At 35.8% G+C, this 18,307-nt stretch overlaps 1 protein-coding gene across 1 annotated transcript in view; it reads right to left on the bottom strand.

Annotated features, from left to right (window-relative positions):
* Positions 1–18,307, bottom strand: part of Syne1 (spectrin repeat containing nuclear envelope protein 1) — a 419,401-nt gene that overhangs the window by 297,636 nt on the left and 103,458 nt on the right. The window contains exons 10-14 of the mRNA XM_077802046.1: positions 16,784–16,893; positions 13,442–13,492; positions 10,342–10,449; positions 7,897–8,034; positions 6,481–6,645 (exon numbers count right to left, since the gene is read on the bottom strand). Coding sequence (XP_077658172.1) covers positions 6,481–6,645; positions 7,897–8,034; positions 10,342–10,449; positions 13,442–13,492; positions 16,784–16,893 — 572 coding nt within the window. The remainder of the gene's footprint in view (positions 1–6,480; positions 6,646–7,896; positions 8,035–10,341; positions 10,450–13,441; positions 13,493–16,783; positions 16,894–18,307) is intronic.

Below are 18,307 nucleotides of genomic sequence, written 5' to 3'. Positions count from 1 at the left end.
TCTTGTAAAAACACTGCCATTTCTACAGTAAGAAAATGGATGAGAAAGAATGGTTAGGACATGACAGAGAAAACCAAGTGCCTAAGTAGGGATAAAGGAAGAGAAAAGATACAAAGAAACAGGATTGGGAAAAAAAAACAAAAAACAAAAAACAAAAACCAGGGCATTAACTGCAGGCACAGGAAAGATTACAAAAATAATTTTAAATGTATAATAAGTTAAAATAATGAATTAGTTGATCATTTTATTTTATTTTATTTTGAGACAGGGAATCACTACACCATCCAAACTGGCTCAGAACTTGCCATCCTCCTGCTTCAGTCTCCTGAGTAGCTGGGATTATAGGTGTGTATCACCATGCCCAGCTTGGAAAAAGTATATTTTGACCAGCTTTATGCTAATACTTTTGACAATAGTCAAAGAAATAAATTCATAGAAAGTCTGAATTAACAATATTGACTCAATTAATTTTTTAAGTCCAAATATGGGGATACAGCAACAATAACAACAACAAATCCAATAACCTTGTCCCTATGGAGTGAACACTAGAGTGCAGGAAATCCATCAGTCAATAAGCAGGTGATTAAGACAGATAACAGTTGAGATGATGGGACAAATATCAAGCAGGAAAGAGGGTTGGGGGGTAGCTGTAATCTCAAAAAAGGGTAGCTGTAATCTCAGAAAAGTCTGACTAAAAGAGGACCTTTTAGTGATGGTCAAAGCAGATGAGGCAGAAGGAAACAGGAATATTGGTAAGACAAGATTATCCCAGAGGGATGGTAAAGCCAAGCCCTGCAATGTGTTTGCCTGTTTGGTGCCACCTTTCCAGTGAGGTTTCTCTGACTATCGTATTTAAAATTGCAACAATACCCAATTCTCTATGCTTTTAACCTTCTAACCTAATTTTATTTATTATGTTTATTATTTTTGTTTGCATTCTCCCACCGGAAGTTAAGTTATATAAGGCAAGAGTCTTTTGTCTGTATTGCTTATGGGTATTTCACAAATGCTTAGAGCACTATTTTCATGTAACAAGTGCTCATTTAAATTTTATTGAAAACTTGGTTAAGATTAGAAAGGTACAGCCAGGGGTAGAGGTAGAAACCTGAATGAAGAAAGAATTTCATGAATGCAGAAACAACCATGTAAAGTGCTTCTGACAGGTGAGGAAAGATAAGGACTGAGAACTGGCTATTATGAGGACCAAGACACATCCTGGTCAACTTGTCCTGGGTAACATGGGGAAGAAAAGCCTGTTTGGGAATAGGTTCTACAGAGAATGGGAGAAGAAGATTTTGAAACAAAAATGGGCAATTCTTTCTAAAAGTTTTTTTTTCAGTAAAAAGAAGTAAAACTGAATGGCAGTTGGAAAGGTAGAATTAAGAAAGTGATTTTTTAAGATGAGAGAAACGACATGCATTTATTTGTGGATAGGAAGAATCCAACCGAGATTGAGGGGGAAGAAAGTAAAGTGAAGAAGGACAGGAATTCTCCCCTGGAGGGAGAGGGAGGATGGGCTCGAGGCACTCGCAGAGGGATTGGCCTGAGCCGGGCGCACAGATGGTTCATCCATAGTAACAGGAGTGGAGACCGAGTATTCAGGCACAGATGCAAGTAGGTGGGCTGATGTGGTTGTGGGAGCTGCGGAAATTCTTTTCTGGTGGCTTCTATTTTCTCAGAGAAATAGGAAGCAATGTCAACAGCTAAGAATGAGGATGGGGAGGAGGTGTGGAAGGCTTGGGGAAAGGGAGCATAAAATAGTTGTCCCAGAAATGGAGGAGTGAGTTGGGAAATGCCCTGGGAGAGCCAACCAGCCTGAGGGCCCAGGTGGGTTAGTCACTGTGTGGGGGTGGGGGGTGTTTTCCTGCAGCCACAGTCAGCTCACTGTGTGTGGGACCAACCAGGCAGAGGCAGAGGTGGGTTTGCACCCGCACTATTTTTTTTTTTAAACCAGGATAGTAGGACAAAGTGAGATATGCATAAGGGACTGAGAAATGCACAAGGGGTGACTCTTTTGAACACTGAGGGAAGGGCCCAGAGGGCAGGGGTGAAATGAAGAGGGTGGGATGCCGGAAAAAGCCAGAGCATCAGTGGCATATAGGTCATCGAGGGTGAAGTCACGTGTGGCAGAAGAGATGCTCGGCAAAGCGGGGTGGAGGTTTCAGCTTTTGATGATGACCACTGCCAGCTGTGACCACAGAGTGGGCAGTGAAGGTGGGACAAAGGACACAGTCATGAGGAGGAGATGGTCAAGGTACTCAGAGGCCAGGATATTGGGAGAACCACCTGTGGCTTCCTGAGATCACTAAACACTAAGCACCATCTAGAAAGGAGGAAGAGTGACCTAGGTAGGGGAGACAACCCTGGGAGACATGGAGTCTAAGAGCCAGTCTCATGATTGCTTAAGACTTGAAAGCCTTACTTTGTTAAAGCAATAAGACTCCCAATAAACCTCATTCTACATGTGCTACAGTCAATAGCTCTGCAGGCACATTTTAATCTTAATGCTCAAGACAACTGAGATTATCAGCGGTGATGCCTTGGGAAAGTCACTTAACCTCTCTCTGCCTTTTGCATAAGACAACAATACTACCTGTCTCAAATATGTCATTATGGATTCAGCAAAAATTAAATATTTAGGACCAAAAACATGGTTAAATCCTCCCTCGTAATTAACTAAGTTCATTGTTATTTTACTAGATAACTGAGCCCTGGGGTATCTGGAAGATAGAAAAGATAGTATGGGTATAATTTGCATTGCAATATAAATATATTCTGTTATAAATGTAAGCTAACTTTTTAAAAAATACTAAAAAGAAAAAGAATTGGCAGAACCTTTCACAAAGTAAACTCTTTGAAACATGCATGTTAGAAATGATCTGAATCCAATTTACAAACACTGCCTATGTATTAAAAATGAAGAAATGGTGTTATATTTCTAAAAAATGTGTGAGGAGGGCAGAAAACCAAACATTCTCAATTATTACACCATGTTTAAGTTTTCTTGACAAGACTTGGAATTACTTTTTCTGAATTAAGTTCTATAATGCTCTTTTCTCAAATTATTGAATCTCTGATCAGGTATAGGGTAGATGCTTCAAACTGATACCCTGATTTAATGTTATTGAGGGAACCTAGAATTTTAATCATCTCAGCAATTATTTAAATGTCTCACTTTTTAAAATCTAGCTTATCTGAGGCATTTAACAAATAAATGTATTTTTGAACAAATTAGAATTGATCTTGTAATTGATAATTTCATTGTATCAGGATTGTGCTATTTTAAGTAACTGTGCCCAGGCCTAGTAAAAGTTTCTGTCTCAATAAAATAATGATTCAGAGATTCACCTTGAACCTGGCCTTTGTTCCTACTTGCCTTTGCTTGCTTCCTATTGTCTCTATTGCATGCCCAGTTTTCTCTTTTTTCTGTCCTTTTGTTAATCTCAGATAACCATCTTCTCTGACTACTGTCCTTGTGGGTCTCCCAGCTCCACTTCTTTTCTGGTTAATGTGGCTTGTTTACTACACTCCAGTAGAGAGACTTCCTCTACTTGTAATGCAGGCAGTTGGCACAGTGTCTCTCCTTCTTCTCTTTCTGTCCCTCTTTCTGTGTCTCGGTCTCTACCTCTTTCTCTCTCTCTCCGGGATCCAGAAAGGGCTTCAAATTCTACAGTCACTGAAGTATACAGATTAGTACACACATCATCCAACTTAAAGCTTTCCTGTCAGGGGCTGATGTCATCTATAGTGAACCTTGAATTGATATTCCTATAAAACCCTACAATTATCTAGCAAATAGGGCAGTTGCATTGTTGAACATTTTCCCTGTGGTATAAATCTACTATGTAAACAACAAGCACACCAGTGTTTCTCAAACCTTCAGTTTAAAGGCACCACAAGTACCAGGGCCTTATCTGTCACGGGCACCCATTTGCCCTGTGCTGAAATCCGGCACAGAGCTAACCCATGGTATTCATTTTTCTGAATTAACATTCAACTCAAAATTAGTATACATAGTACATTTTAAAAATGAATTATTCTGTATCAAATATTCACAGAAATTAAAATAGTTTCAATTATTACATGTTTCATAGGAAGAGAATTTTTTTTTCTTTTTTTGTATTGGTTGTTCAAAACATTACAAAGCTCTTGACATATCATATTTCATACTTTAGATTCAAGTGGGTTATGAACTCCCATTTTTACCCCGTATACAGATTGCAGAATCATATCGGTTACACATCACATTTTTACATAATGCCATATTAGTAACTGTTGTATTCTGCTACCTTTCCTATCCCCTACTATCCCCCCTCCCCTCCCCTCCCATCTTCTCTCTCTGTCCCATCTGCTGTAATTTAATTCTCTCCCTTGGTTTTTAAAATTTTTTTCCCTTTCCCCTCACAACCCAGGAAGAGAAATTATTACATGTTACATATGCTTAATTGCTAATTTATTAAGTGGTATTATTTGGCATTTTTTTCTATTTTTAATATATTAGGAGTTTCAAAATGGCCTAATGTTTCTATGCTTCTGAGAAGTCTGAATGTGGCCCAAACTAGGAAAACTTGTGACTCCATTTCTTCTCAAAGCCTGAACTCAAATGGTGTTGGGGAAGCTGATATCCATACAGAAGAATGAAAATGGACCCTTATTTCAACTAAAAAATGGATTAAATATTTAAACATAAGAAAGGAAATGGTATAACCATTAGAAGAAAACTTCCCTATGGAAAGCTCTATGACATTGACCTGGGCAATGAGTTCTTAGATATGAACCCCAAAGCACAGGCAGCAGAAGCAAAACCAGACAAATGAGATCATCTCTATCTCCACATTTCCTGCAGAGCAAAGGAGACCATCAAGAGAGTGAAGACAACTCACAGACTGGAAGACAATATTTTCAAATCATACTTTGCATAAGGCGCTAACACCTGAAATATATAATGAACTTGATAATGGCAAGGAAACAAGTATGCCTTTTAAAATAGGAGAAGAAAAAGGGAAAAGGTAGGGAGGGAATTCCATCAAAACCGAAGACAGATGAGTGAACCAGATGAAGGGGATTGAGGGGGAGGAGGGGGAATGGGAGACAAATATCATATGATTTTGTATAATTGATCTCAATGACAGGTAGAATCTAAAAAAGTTGAACCCATAGAAGTACAGGGTAGAATGGTGGTTAGCCGAGGCCTGGGATGGAGGACGTGGATGGGGAAAGGGAGACCCTGGACAATGAGAACAAAGTTCTAGATGGGGGGAGGGTTCTGGTGTTCTCTAGCATGACATGGTGACCTCAGTTAACAGCCATGTACTATGCATTTCAGAATGGTTAAGAGAGCATTTTAAATTTTCTCATCACAAAGACATGATAAATATTTGAGGTAATGAATACGCTAACTACCCTGATTTGATCATTCTACAATGGATACAGGTATTGCAACAGCACATTGTACTTATAATTGTATATGTAATTACTATGTCAATTAAAATTATTTTAAATTAAAAGAAATAGGAGTTTCTGCAGGCACCAAAAGGCCAAGAATAAATGAAGGCAGGACCCAAGTGTGGTCTACAGCTGACTTAGGATCTGGCTGTCAGTCATGTTGGACGGGCTAATCAGGGTTTGAGTGTGCTGATCTGAAAGGACCAGAAGTGTAAATGGCATGGGATTTCTGTGTTTCTACATCTCTAGCTCCAGAAATAAGGTCCCAGAGAGGCATGAAATGATATTTGTCATGAATTTGCCTTTTGATCTAGTCTAAATAAATAATAGTCTATTTCCTTGGCGTAACTAAATAAAAACTGTATGTTCATACACACACAAATATCAATAATTTGGGAGAAAATATACATGATCTAAAAATTGCCCATATGTGGTCAGGAATAGAAATTTCTGCTGATCAGTTAGTTTTCAGGACATTCAGTAAAACCTCACCACCATGACACAGAATGGGGAACAGAAGCTCAATTACAAATTGCATGACTACATTAATGAACAACAGCATTTTAGCTGGGTCTTTACTATCACAAAATGCAAAGAAGTACATTGGAACTTATATACAACTGAACATGCACTACACTGAAAATGTCCCAAATGACTAAGGTGTCATTAAATTCTAGCAACACCACTTCCCAAGGCTTCCTCACTCCACCTTGCAGTACCAGGTCCCAAGAAATCTTGCCTGGTCTCCTTGGAGGATGGAGTCAAGAGCCAATCACCTGTAAATCCATACTACCTGTAAGCCTATCTTTTAGAAAATAACATATAGCAGCAGAAATAACAAAGATGGCTGAAAATATGGCCCAGAGCTAGTGGGAAATATCTCAGGAAATAAACCTACTGGAATTTTCATGACTTAGTACAAGAAAGGAAAGTGTAAATTAGAAAACTTCTAAGAAGGATGTCTCTGATGGATGTCTCAGAGGGCTCCACTGCAGCTTCTGTCAGACTGTAAAGTTTTCCAACCAGAATTTTTACCTTATGTTGCTCCAGTTTCCGTTGTATTGTGTTTGCTGTTTCCTCATGGACTTGCTGAATGGTTATTTCCTCTCTCAGGGCCACCTCTGCCCTGTACAGCCAGGCACCTATAGTGCCCAGAGGCGCAGGAAGAGATTTATCAAGCTGTATATGCCAGTCAAAGAGCTGAAATTCCAAAAAATGAGAAAAGTAAAATATCTTCTGCACAGAAGAAAATTCTTAAAAATTTCCCCAAATGATTTTAAAGTCTACAGAAAGTTTTAAGTTAATAATTGCAGGTTTATTTAATATATATCAACTAAACAAACATTTATTTCTGAGTGTGATATTTTGGGTATGGGGAGAAAACTATAGACACAAACAATTTTTGAGGAAACTTAAGATACATCTTAAACATGGAAGAATATTATCATGAATGTAAGCAAGTTTCTTCTTGTGGGAATAGCATAAAGCATCCACTGATTCTCTTATGGCTTTTGCAGAAAGAGAAGGTACTAGGTTTGCCAACATGCTCAAAAACAGCAGTAATTATACACCAGCATGTGAAATCCCTGGTTATCAGAATGAGAGTCTCATTTAAACCTCCTAGAAAAATGAAGGTTATCTAGACAGCTTTAGACACAGATATGACGATTCTTTCTAGAAGTCTGTGATTTTCTAACCTTCTCTTCATTTCTTCCATTTTACTTGATTCTCAAGCACCATTTCTTAGTGTACTGTGTCTGTACAGGTAGGATGGTTGTGGTACTTGGGAACTGCACTATTCTTTGATGGAGTTAATGGTCAAAAGGGAGATTACCCAAATTAATAGCATATGGCAAATTTAAGTCAAATATTCCTACAGATGGTAGAAGAAGTCTGGAGGTTTGAAATCTTGGCCTTTAAGCATGCAGAATGTTGCTATGAAGATACTGAATAGTTTTCCTTCAGATTCACAAGGGACCAGATAAAAAGAAATGCTCTCATTCAAGCATGTAAGGTTGTATGTCAGCATGTAAGATCCTTAACTATTGATGAAAGGTGATTATAGAATGAGAAATAGTCGACTATCTATCCCTGGAAATCTTCTACAAAACAAGTCACCTTTTCTAAACAAGTTACCTTTTCTAAACAACCCAGAACTAAGTTTTGTATGGTGAGAAGTAATCTAGAAGCTCTTCCAGGATACTCAGTCTACCAATACTGAAAAGCTAGCACGGGTAGGATAAGCCAGGCAGGAAAATAGCTGCTGACCCAAGGGCTCCCCCTAGTGCACAGAAAAACCTGACAAAGCAAAGATCTTTTGTAGTTCAGCCTTCCCAGTCTCAGACAGAGGCAGCAGGGCCTGGTGAAACAGCGCTGGGTAGAGAAAGATGATGAACATATTCTTGACTAGATTACAAAAGCCCTGATGAGATTAATCATGGAAAAACTTACCCTGGAGGACACTCTGTCCCAGGATTGTTTTACCAATGCTTGGTCAAGTGACAATTTACCGTCTCTGTGTAATGGTTGAATTAAATGTTCAATCTGTTTCCTTTTTATTTCATATTGGACTCTGAAGTGTTTAAATGACTAAAAGATGAAAAACAGAAAAAAAAATAGGGCAATGAGTCAAAGAAAGCAAAAGCAAAGGAAACCACAGCTCCTAAATAGTCATCCTTTATGTCTGGAGAGCACTGCATGTCTGTTATTGATAATAGACACTGATAAAAGCAATAGTAGTGATCATTGATTCTGTACTCAGAGCTTGAACCTATGCCCAATACTTTCTACATATTGTGCTCACTGGGTCTCTCCATAACCCTACATCATAGACACTAGTTACCAGTATGAAGCCCACAAGTGACTTGGCAGAGTCACAAAGTAGAGGTCGGACAACAGGCTAGATTTCTCAGTGCTAGTTAAGTAATTTTTATACCATTCTATATTTGTCAAGAAAGAATAGTAAACAGGAATATAAATCCTTGCTAATAATCAAGAACACCAGTGTTTCATTCCAAGGTACAAAACAATTTACAAGAAAAAATTGCATATATGAAAATAGCAGAGAATTAAAGATATATAAATTTGAGTTCAAACAAGCCTGGATTAGTAGATCTATTTTAGGGGATCTCATTTACATAAAAATCCTTTAATATTATGGTATTATCAGATATATCACAGAATGATTAAAGTGAACTTATAATATGTAAGCTTACCCATATATTAACATAAAAAGTCTTCAAATTTCTACATTTTACATTAAACCATCATACCCCAAAGTGTGACTCTAAATCCAAATTATGAATTGAATATGCCATTAAAATGTGCAATTATGTTACAGAGCAGAAGAAAGGCCCTAGAGAGTCTAGTAGATGACACATCTTAAAAAAAACTTCAAAATTACAAACAAACGTGCAAATTCACACGCAGAACACTGGGGGTAGATGGTGAATAAAAATTTTACTACAAGTTTCATCTTCCGTTCTCTGTAACTTAATGTAATTTAAATATTAACAAAGCATTTTGGGGGTTCAGTGGGTTTGATCCCCAGCATCACAAAAAGCCAAAACAAATGAACAAAATCTATGAAAGCATGTGCATAGAAAATATAGTATTTATTGATCTTGAAATAGAAAGTACTGATTATATAATACAGATATGTAAGAAAATTTCCCTGGTATACAGATTTCAGGTGGTCACTATCCATTTTTAAACACATAGCAATCAACTGTGGCTCAAAAGAAGTGCTGCTTTTTTGTATTTCATATTTTTCTTAGCAACTGTTTTCCTCTAACAAAATCATATCTGTACAACAGGTACTTTGTAACTTGAATTTTTTTTTATATTTTATGCTCAAATAAACTCACTAATGGATTCAGTAGGTGTATTCAGTCTGTTTTTCTCAACTTATTAACTCAAACACTTATTAGGGGAGCTCATGCCCCCAAATTTTATTGTTTTAAAAGATTACATTGAGTTTCAAAGCCAAATAGTACATGGATAATAAGCACATATTTATCATTTTGCCAAGTTCAATAAATAGAATAATAATACTATAATCCATTTAAATTTGTGCATATTTACTTGAAATGACATACTATCATCATAGATTAATCTTTTGTATGACATGTTGAGCCTCTCATATCATTGTACTCTTTGATGCAGCCAAAATGACTAAAATTTAGAGTAGAACATACTATAGAATATAATCCAAAATACATCAAATTTAATTTTTCCACTAAAATGAAGTGGTATTTTTAAATAGAAGGAAAATGACAATGCTGCATAGAATAAATCACAACTTCTTAATGGGAAAAACCTGCTACAGACTTTGTGTCTTGGAAGTGAAAATTGGAAGCAGAAGTCCAATTAATGACAGTGTAATGAGACTGGGTGAAACAACAACTCTGACCTCAACTGGAGTGCAACAGTGTTGAACTAGTGTTGAAATTGATTGCCTTAATGAACCTATTCCAAATATTCATGTTGCAATCCCTTATTAAATTCAGCCTATCTTAGTGTAATTTTCATTTGACTCAAGTCACTTATTTATTCATTTCTTTTTGGTGGACTTTCATGTTATGTGACATCTGTAAAACCATAAGTTTTACAAAAACAATGACTCCGAGGTACTTTTCTGGGCCACCTCTAAGACTCTGTGTCTAGCAAGCGATGACACCTCAGAACTCCATATGGAGAGTGGACACAACTCAACTTAAAGCTACCTAAACAGATAGAAATGTAATTATTTTATTATGGACAAATTTATTTTATGTGCACATTACTTCCTAATTGTATTTTCTCAATATAACTTGAGACATTATATAGATTAAATGACATATAAATCTTATCCATGAAAGGTTTTTTAAAAATTGAAATCTCTTTCCTCTATCATACCTGATACTTATCCTGCATATTTGATTCTGTCATCTGTGCCCTCGTCAAATCTCTTTCAAATTGTTCTATCCAAACTTTAGTTTCCTTCAAAATTAGTCTGTCTTCTCTCTGAAAACCAGAACACATTGCAATTTTATTACTAACTGTGTATTTATTCAGTTACCAATAAGACTTAATATGTAATACATCCCAATTGTCTTTGAAAATTTTTCTGTCTCCTTGTTCCCACTCCTTCTGAACTGTAAGAAGCAAAATTAATTCTGGAAAAATATTTTAATTATCTTGGTAATACCAAAATTATCCAACTCTATTTTTTCCCCTCAAGTAACAGTAAGCTAACAAAGAAAATGTGATCCAAAGAGAAGGTCCTACATCCAAAATTAATCAGAAAGAACAATAGTTGGAGTGAAAACATAGGCCCGTGGATTACCTCCCAAACCAAACTATTGGTGACCCTTGGACTATTCTGGGTAGGATTAACTTTGACCAAATTCAAGGAGTGGCAATTAGAATAATGTTGGATAAATTGCCTATATTCAATATAACATAAGCTCCAAGTAGATATAAAACATATTTATCTTGTTTAATATCATATTCCTAGATCCATGCCGCATAGTTCCCATAAGAGAGTTACCAAATTATCTGCTGAAAAAATACATCCAGCTTAATTTATACGTTTGGTTACACAAATAATAATAGGAGGCATTATAGCACTGATTTAGGAAAAACATTCTAATTTTTCATCATTTAATTTCATCATCTAATTTCATAACTTATAAGAATGCCAAAGCGATAATGAACATTTAGTGTGATTTTTGGCACTTGCAAATGGCTTTTAACTATAGGATCTCAGTTGCTGCTCTCAGTCCTAAGACACAGGTAACATGATTTTCCTCATGGAGAGGTCAAATGTCATTGGAGGATGGTCCTTAAATTACTGTCTATAGGCTCTACACAGGCAGGCAAAACTGGCATCTGATTTGGCAGTGCATCAGCTCTGTGACCTTGGCACATCTTTCTTTATTTTTTACTTTCCCTGATGCTGCAACGTCATCTGAAAAATTACCACAATCCTTCCTATAGTTTGGAGACAACTGGAGGTTATCTATGTTAGACACCCAAGGACAGAGACTGGCAAACAATGTTGATGTGATCCTTAACTTGTCTCACTTTCTGGTCTTAACAGTGGTAGCTGTCTTCTGCCTGAACACATGTCTTCCCAGTTCTCCCTGGACATTCTCTGGAGTGTTTTTCCTGACTCAGAAAAAGTCTTGCCTCTTGGGGACAGGAGGTCTCTATTCTACACTAATCGTTCTCAAACTTTAGGAGGAACTACATAATCGTGAGGTGTGATAACCCTGATAGCTGGACACATCTATAGGTTTTCTGGCTCAGTAGATCTGAGCAAGATCCAAGAGAATTTGCATCTCTAACAAGTTTTCAGGTGAACCTTGATATGCTGCTTTAGGAACCACATACTGATAACACTTCCCTATGATCCTGGATCTTGTGCAGCACCCAAATACACGCCATTGTGTTTGTCTCCTTAATTATCTCTTTATCCCCCTAATTACAAACCCATCACCTATGATTTCATCTCCAGTGCCTAACAGTGTCTGGTCCTTAGTACCATGCAACATATGGTTATATAATAATGATTAATTGATATCATAGTTACTAAGAGAAAGAAATGAGACTAGACCCAGACACTGCAAAGTTTTGGCTCTTCCCATGATGGCTCTTTTGAATGATGAGGTGAAAAAAATCAGAGTTATATATAGGATGTTTTTTTTTTTGTGCCTAGAAAAGTACTGATAATGCATTATAATGAGCTCAGAGGAACAAATAAATGTTCTTGGTCTATCTCCCAAGTATCAGAGGTCAATGGAAGCACTCACTACACCTGAACCTGAGGATGTTGAGTGTGCAACTTCACTGGCAGGCTTTTATTAGGCTCCGCATCTAAAATACACTTGGGACTAGCCCCGAGCACAGCTGTTTGTTACTAATTGAAATTACTTCACACAGTCATTGGAGGATTATGTCCTTAAAATAACTTATTCCAGTCCATTCAGCAAACGACTTTCTGGTAGTAGGAAAGTTATCAAGCAAATTGCAAAAGGTAAGAGAGATGTCGCTATTTAGACATTCAACATTCTCTTTTCTAAGAGGAAATTGAAGTCCAAAACAAAATTTAGAGTCCAAAACAATATTTAGAGTCCCAGAAATCATTAGTCTACTGGCTTCTCCTCAACTGGTAAGTTTCACATGCATTCAAAAGACCTGGGGTCTATTTGGCCACAAAAGATCACCTAAGTTCCATGAGCTAAACTGTTGCCATTCTCTCCACTACCCTCTGTTTCTCTCCCCACTGCCTCTCAAATAAGCACAAAAATAACACAAACTTATGCTTCATGAAGCATAAAATAAAATTAATTGAATATTTGACATGAAATTGGTACTTCTGATTTTCTACTCCAATGTTGGCATAAAGTCTTCTGTACTCTTAGATGTTTAACCCCAGGCCCAAGTAAAATATTTTTAAAAATCTGAAAAAGTTAATGTGTAGAATAAATACCCAATAATTTAGGTGTAAGCAAGAATTTAAAGTGATTCAGTCCACAAATACTTTTAGCACTTATTATGTCCTTTATTAAACTATGTAATTCACTACTGAGCAAAAAGAGATGTGGAGAACCTCAGACTGACAAATGAAGTGATACTCACCTTTTTTGATTATTCCCTACTTAATATTATAAGGCATACAAATAAATCTTTGTTTCAAGATTTATTTCAAGAAACCAAACATAGCTAATATAATTCTTTTTATTAGTGCTGTTAAGTGTTAAAAAGAAGTTAATTGATGTGGTCTCATAATTGAAGATTAGTGGAAAAATCCATGGGAGTGATTTAGACTGTCGCTAATATTTAATAACATATGCATGTTATTTGTTCTGTTAGAAAGAAAAAGAACTAACATTGACCAAGGTAGTAAAAGAAATGTATACATAAGGACAACACATGCAAAGGAATGGCTAACAGGCTACAGAATGTAGAATATTTAAAATAGGTCACTCATTCAAGGTTACTTAAATCTTACCTTAAAACTTTGGATAGAAATTGCAAAAGATGGGAAAACTGGAAGTATTTCCTAACAATATGAAAAAAAAAATACATAGAAACATACTATAAATTAGGAATAAAAATTATACAGGAAACAAGAATAAAATCACTGAAGAAGCATCTTTTCTATAGATTAATAGCTGATAATTTTAAGGGTATAATTACTTCAGGACTTTTTTCTATAATTTCCAATAAGTCAATGTAGTTATCTGGTGGCAAATGGCATTAAAAAAAAAAAAAACTTGAAATGGCTTTGTGGGGCAACACATACAGTTCACAATGTATTTTGAAATAACATTAAAACACTTTAGGTGAACTAGGTAAGAAAGAGGTACATGGACTCCTATTCTCCCTATAGATATACCAGCAGCACACACGTTTCTGTGTCTTTCTCATGGTTGACTGTGGTTTGCTTCTAAGAGTCATCAGTAGTATCTGCTGCAATGGAACAATGGAAGGCAAAAAATAAATGAAACTTCACTGGGCCAGAAGATAAGCCAGCAGCCCTGTTTCATTTACTTACGACAAAGTACTAATTACTGAAGCAATATCTCAAAAGCTTCTTCATAAGTTTTACTGGTTGAAGTAGGGCACAACAATGCCTACTTCCAGGTAGAAAATTACAGTTAAAATAGCAGCCACAAAATAACTGATGCAAACAGACTCATAAAAGATGATGCAGAAATCAAATGCACACAAAAATCTGGAATGCTGGTAGGTATCTTGATGCCAAGAGTCTCAAAAGTCCTGAGTAGGCAGATATTGAGTACTTTGAGGAGATGATATTAGCCACTTTAATATACACGGTCTATAAAAATCTTAAAAATTCACTAAATACAATTAAGGGACCATTAACAACATTAACATACACAAGCTCTGCATCATTAAGAATATTTTAAAAAATTATTCAGAATATTCAGTTTTAGAAGCTTATGTCCAACATTACAAATACCACATAAAAAGACAAAGCTTAAAATCTACTTTCCCCCAAACTGATTTTTTTGAATAACCCTAAATAAGACATGTAGAGGAGATGGGGATGTAGCTCAGTTGGTAGAGTGCTTGCCTTACATGCACAAGGCCCTGGGTTCAATCCCCAGCAACACACACACACACACACACACACACGAAGAAGCCATTTGGATTCTCTCTTCAGGAACAAGTTGGAAGGGATATCCTTTTTTAAAGGATCAAAACTTATTTTCCAGATAATAAACTTAAACTCCTAATAATAAGACTCTAATGAAGTGTACTGACAGCTTGTGTCCGGAGTTTGCATGTTTCATCTCTCTGAGGATTTTTGCATTACATTCCTATTCACAGGCAATCACTAAAGCAACTAATTGTGTTTCTCAGATGTTTTCAATTATAAAATGTATTTATCTGAGATGACACATGTCAGAGAAATTAAAACAGAAAAAAACTCAGAAAACAAATCAGATATAAATCCACCTGAGTAATATAAGAACTTTAGATATAAAAATCAGATAGAAATCTGATTTACTCTGTGCTGGGTGAGGTGAGTCTAATATGTTTTCTTATAGTTTCTTACTCATCCAGCAACATCCAATTATATGGTCCAATTATATGGTCAAAAAATCTGAAATCCCCAAATGACTCCAAAATGCTGGCATGCACAAAGTCTTTGCTTTAGCCCTTTGTGTACTTCTCTGAAATGTTTGCTTTACTAACTATGGATAAGTTACTCTGGTAGTCAGTGCCTGTGCCTGAATCCTGGCAAGACACAAAAAACATTTTCTAAAACTATAGATTTAAGGCACCAGCACACCTGTATCCAAAACCATAGTAATTTCAACTAGGAGGCATAGGAAACACCAGTTACCTGTGTTTTAATTCTTTCATGAAGCCACTGATTTCTATTAGTAAAATAGTTGTTTCCACTTGACAATATGGCCTTATACGTCCCTGACCTTCCCTTTGTTAGACCTGTTTCTGAGGTTTTAGGAAACATATTTTAAGTTTAGTTTTTCTTATTGTCTTTCATCATGATCTCAAACTGCTTCCAAAGTCTAGCTGAGATCAGGGCAATACAGAGAGGTACATCTTGAAAATTCCTTTTGCTATTTTCCCTGCAGTCATTTTGCTTTATGATTCATTACAAATTCAGCTGTAAATCCACCCCTTTATAATTTAAAAGGAATAGAGTGTGTGATTTCAGAACTATTAGGAGAATGGCCATTATCATAGTTGTTATAGACTGGGAGAATAAGTAGTTTGCTTTCCTGCATAGAGAGCAATATGGGGCAAACTTTCAACACAGAAATTCAAAAAACATTTTAAAAAGAATTAAAATTTGTATTTTGTTTAGACTAGGAATTCTACTTCTAAGAACGAATCTTACAACAAAGCTTTAAGACTATTCATATCATGAATAACTAATTAGAATAAATTGTTTAAAATAAAAAAGACTGTTCATAAAAGTGTTATTTATGATATTGAGAAGTTAGAAATTTCCAGCAGATAAACTTGGCTAAATACTGACAGCTTGTGTCAGGAGTTTGCATGTTTCATCTCTGAGGATTTTTGCATTACATTCGTATTCATGGGCAATCATACACATGATGACTTGCATAGTTCTTCATAATGTTCATGGAAAAATAAGTTTAAAATTGAATGGATATTATTATTCTATTTTTCTTAAAATATCATGAATCTACATATACAAAGAAAAATGTTGAGAATTAACATTGACATGTTAATGTTTTCCTAGCATAGGTTCTATCTAGAAAGTCAAATAAAGGTAATTTTCCTTTTTCCCCCAAATTTATGTAAAATAATTATGATGTTGAACATATGTGATTTGAGCAGTAATAAAAATATAAATTTGACTTAAACTATTGAAAGCTGAAAAGTCTAACCACAGCAAATAATTACAACTTTTAAAATTATGCCCTACTTCCATATGCTTGCTGTAAATAGGTAACATTGAATCTATAAGTCAAAATTATATTTCATCAGATCAGACAGAATGAGGAGACTTAAGAACTATGTGTACAAATGTGATAGACATAAAATTATTTCAATCCTCAAATTACTAAAACTGAGTTCCCAACACTGCTTTCCTCAGTTTAATTCATCAGCATTGCAAATATAGCATTTATTAGTAATGCTCTAATAAGCAACATACAAACCAGCAAAACCTTTTCCTCTAATTGCCTTTTCATTTGGTGATATCTATTCCTTACTCGATCGGTCTCATATTAAAATGCATTCCAATTTAACTTTTTGAAAACAGTAGCCATGCAAACCTGAGCCACGGTCACTGAGCACACCAGCAATACTTGGAACAGATACTCACATCATTCTCTAGCCCATCACTGCCTGCATTGTGGACGTCAGGATAATGTTTCAGAAACTGGGCCACATAAGTCATAATGGACTTCTCATCTGGTTTATCCACATCAACATCTGGAAAAATCAAGATCAAATGTGAACAAATTAATTAGCATTCATTGGAGTTTAATAATGCAAGTTTTAAAATCTAGCTATTATATCAAGAAAACTGACCTAAATGCAGAAAGAAAATAGAATCATTATTAAGAAATTTGGAGGAAGAAAGGAAACCAATTTAGTCTAAATGAAACATGTTAAGAATTTTATAACTCAAGATGGTGTGTTTTAACAAACAGCTTTTAAAAAAGATGTCCCATTTATATAGTCTCATCAATAACTTAGTAGAGATCAAAGATTCTGTATGGTTATTCAGACATTCTGTCTGGCTAATAAAATACAAATAATATGTAAAGTTTAGAATTAGGGAGAGCAGGGCATATAAAAATGTTTGCAGATGTGATGCTAAATGACCGCTTGTAGACCATTATATATGGACAAATACAGACAACTTCCCTGCCCCCTTAAACTTTGCTTGAGAAGAATGGAACATGTCATATATCTAATTTCTTGGTCCTTTCACTATGAGGCATTCTTTCTAAATTACCATACTTTGCTGTTATGAATTGAGATGCTATAAACATTGACGTGGCTGTGTCACTGTGGTGTGCTGATTTTAAGTCGTTTGTATATACCAAGGAGCTGGATAATTGGGTCAAATGGTAGTTCCATTTCAAGTTTTCTGAAGAATCTCCATACTGCTTTCCAGAATGGTTGCACCTATTTGCAATCCCACCAGCAATGTTTGAGTGTGCCTTTCCCCCTATATCCTCACCAATATTTACTGTTACTTGTATTCTTGATAATTGTCATTTTGACTGGAGTGAGATGAAATTGCAGTGTAGATTTAATTTGCATTTCTCTAATTGCTAGAGATGTTGTACATTTCTTCACTTATTTGTTGGTTGATCCTATTTCTTATTCTGTGAAGTATCTGTTCAGTTTCTTAGCTCATTTATCGATTGGAGCATTTGGTTTTTTGGTGTTAAGTTTTTTGAGTTCTTTATATATCTTGGAGATTAATGCTCTATCTGAGGTGCAGGTGGCAAAGATTTTATCCCAATCTCTAGCCTCTCTGTGCATGTTCTTAATTATTTTCTTTGCTGTGAAGAAGCTTTTTAGTTTGATACCATCCCATTTATTGATTCTTGATTTTACTTCTTGCAGTTTAGGAGTCTTGTTGAGGAAATTGGTTCCTAAGCTGACATGATGAAGAGTTGGGCCTTCTTTTCTTATAGTAGGCACAGGGTCTCTGGTCTAATGCCTAAGTCCTTGGTCTACTTTGAGTTTTGTGCAGGGTAGGAGACAGGGGTTAAATTTTATTCTACTACATATGTATTTTCAGTTTCCTAGCATCATTTATTGGAAAACTATCTTTTCTCCAATGTATGTTTATGGTGTCTTTGTCTAGTATGAGATAAATGTATATATA

The sequence above is a fragment of the Urocitellus parryii genome, chromosome 8 (genome assembly GCF_045843805.1).
Source record: "Urocitellus parryii isolate mUroPar1 chromosome 8, mUroPar1.hap1, whole genome shotgun sequence".
In the NCBI taxonomy this organism is placed as follows: domain Eukaryota; kingdom Metazoa; phylum Chordata; class Mammalia; order Rodentia; family Sciuridae; genus Urocitellus; species Urocitellus parryii.
The sequence above is the reverse complement of the archived record's forward strand: the minus strand, read 5'-3'. Positions and strand labels throughout refer to the sequence as shown.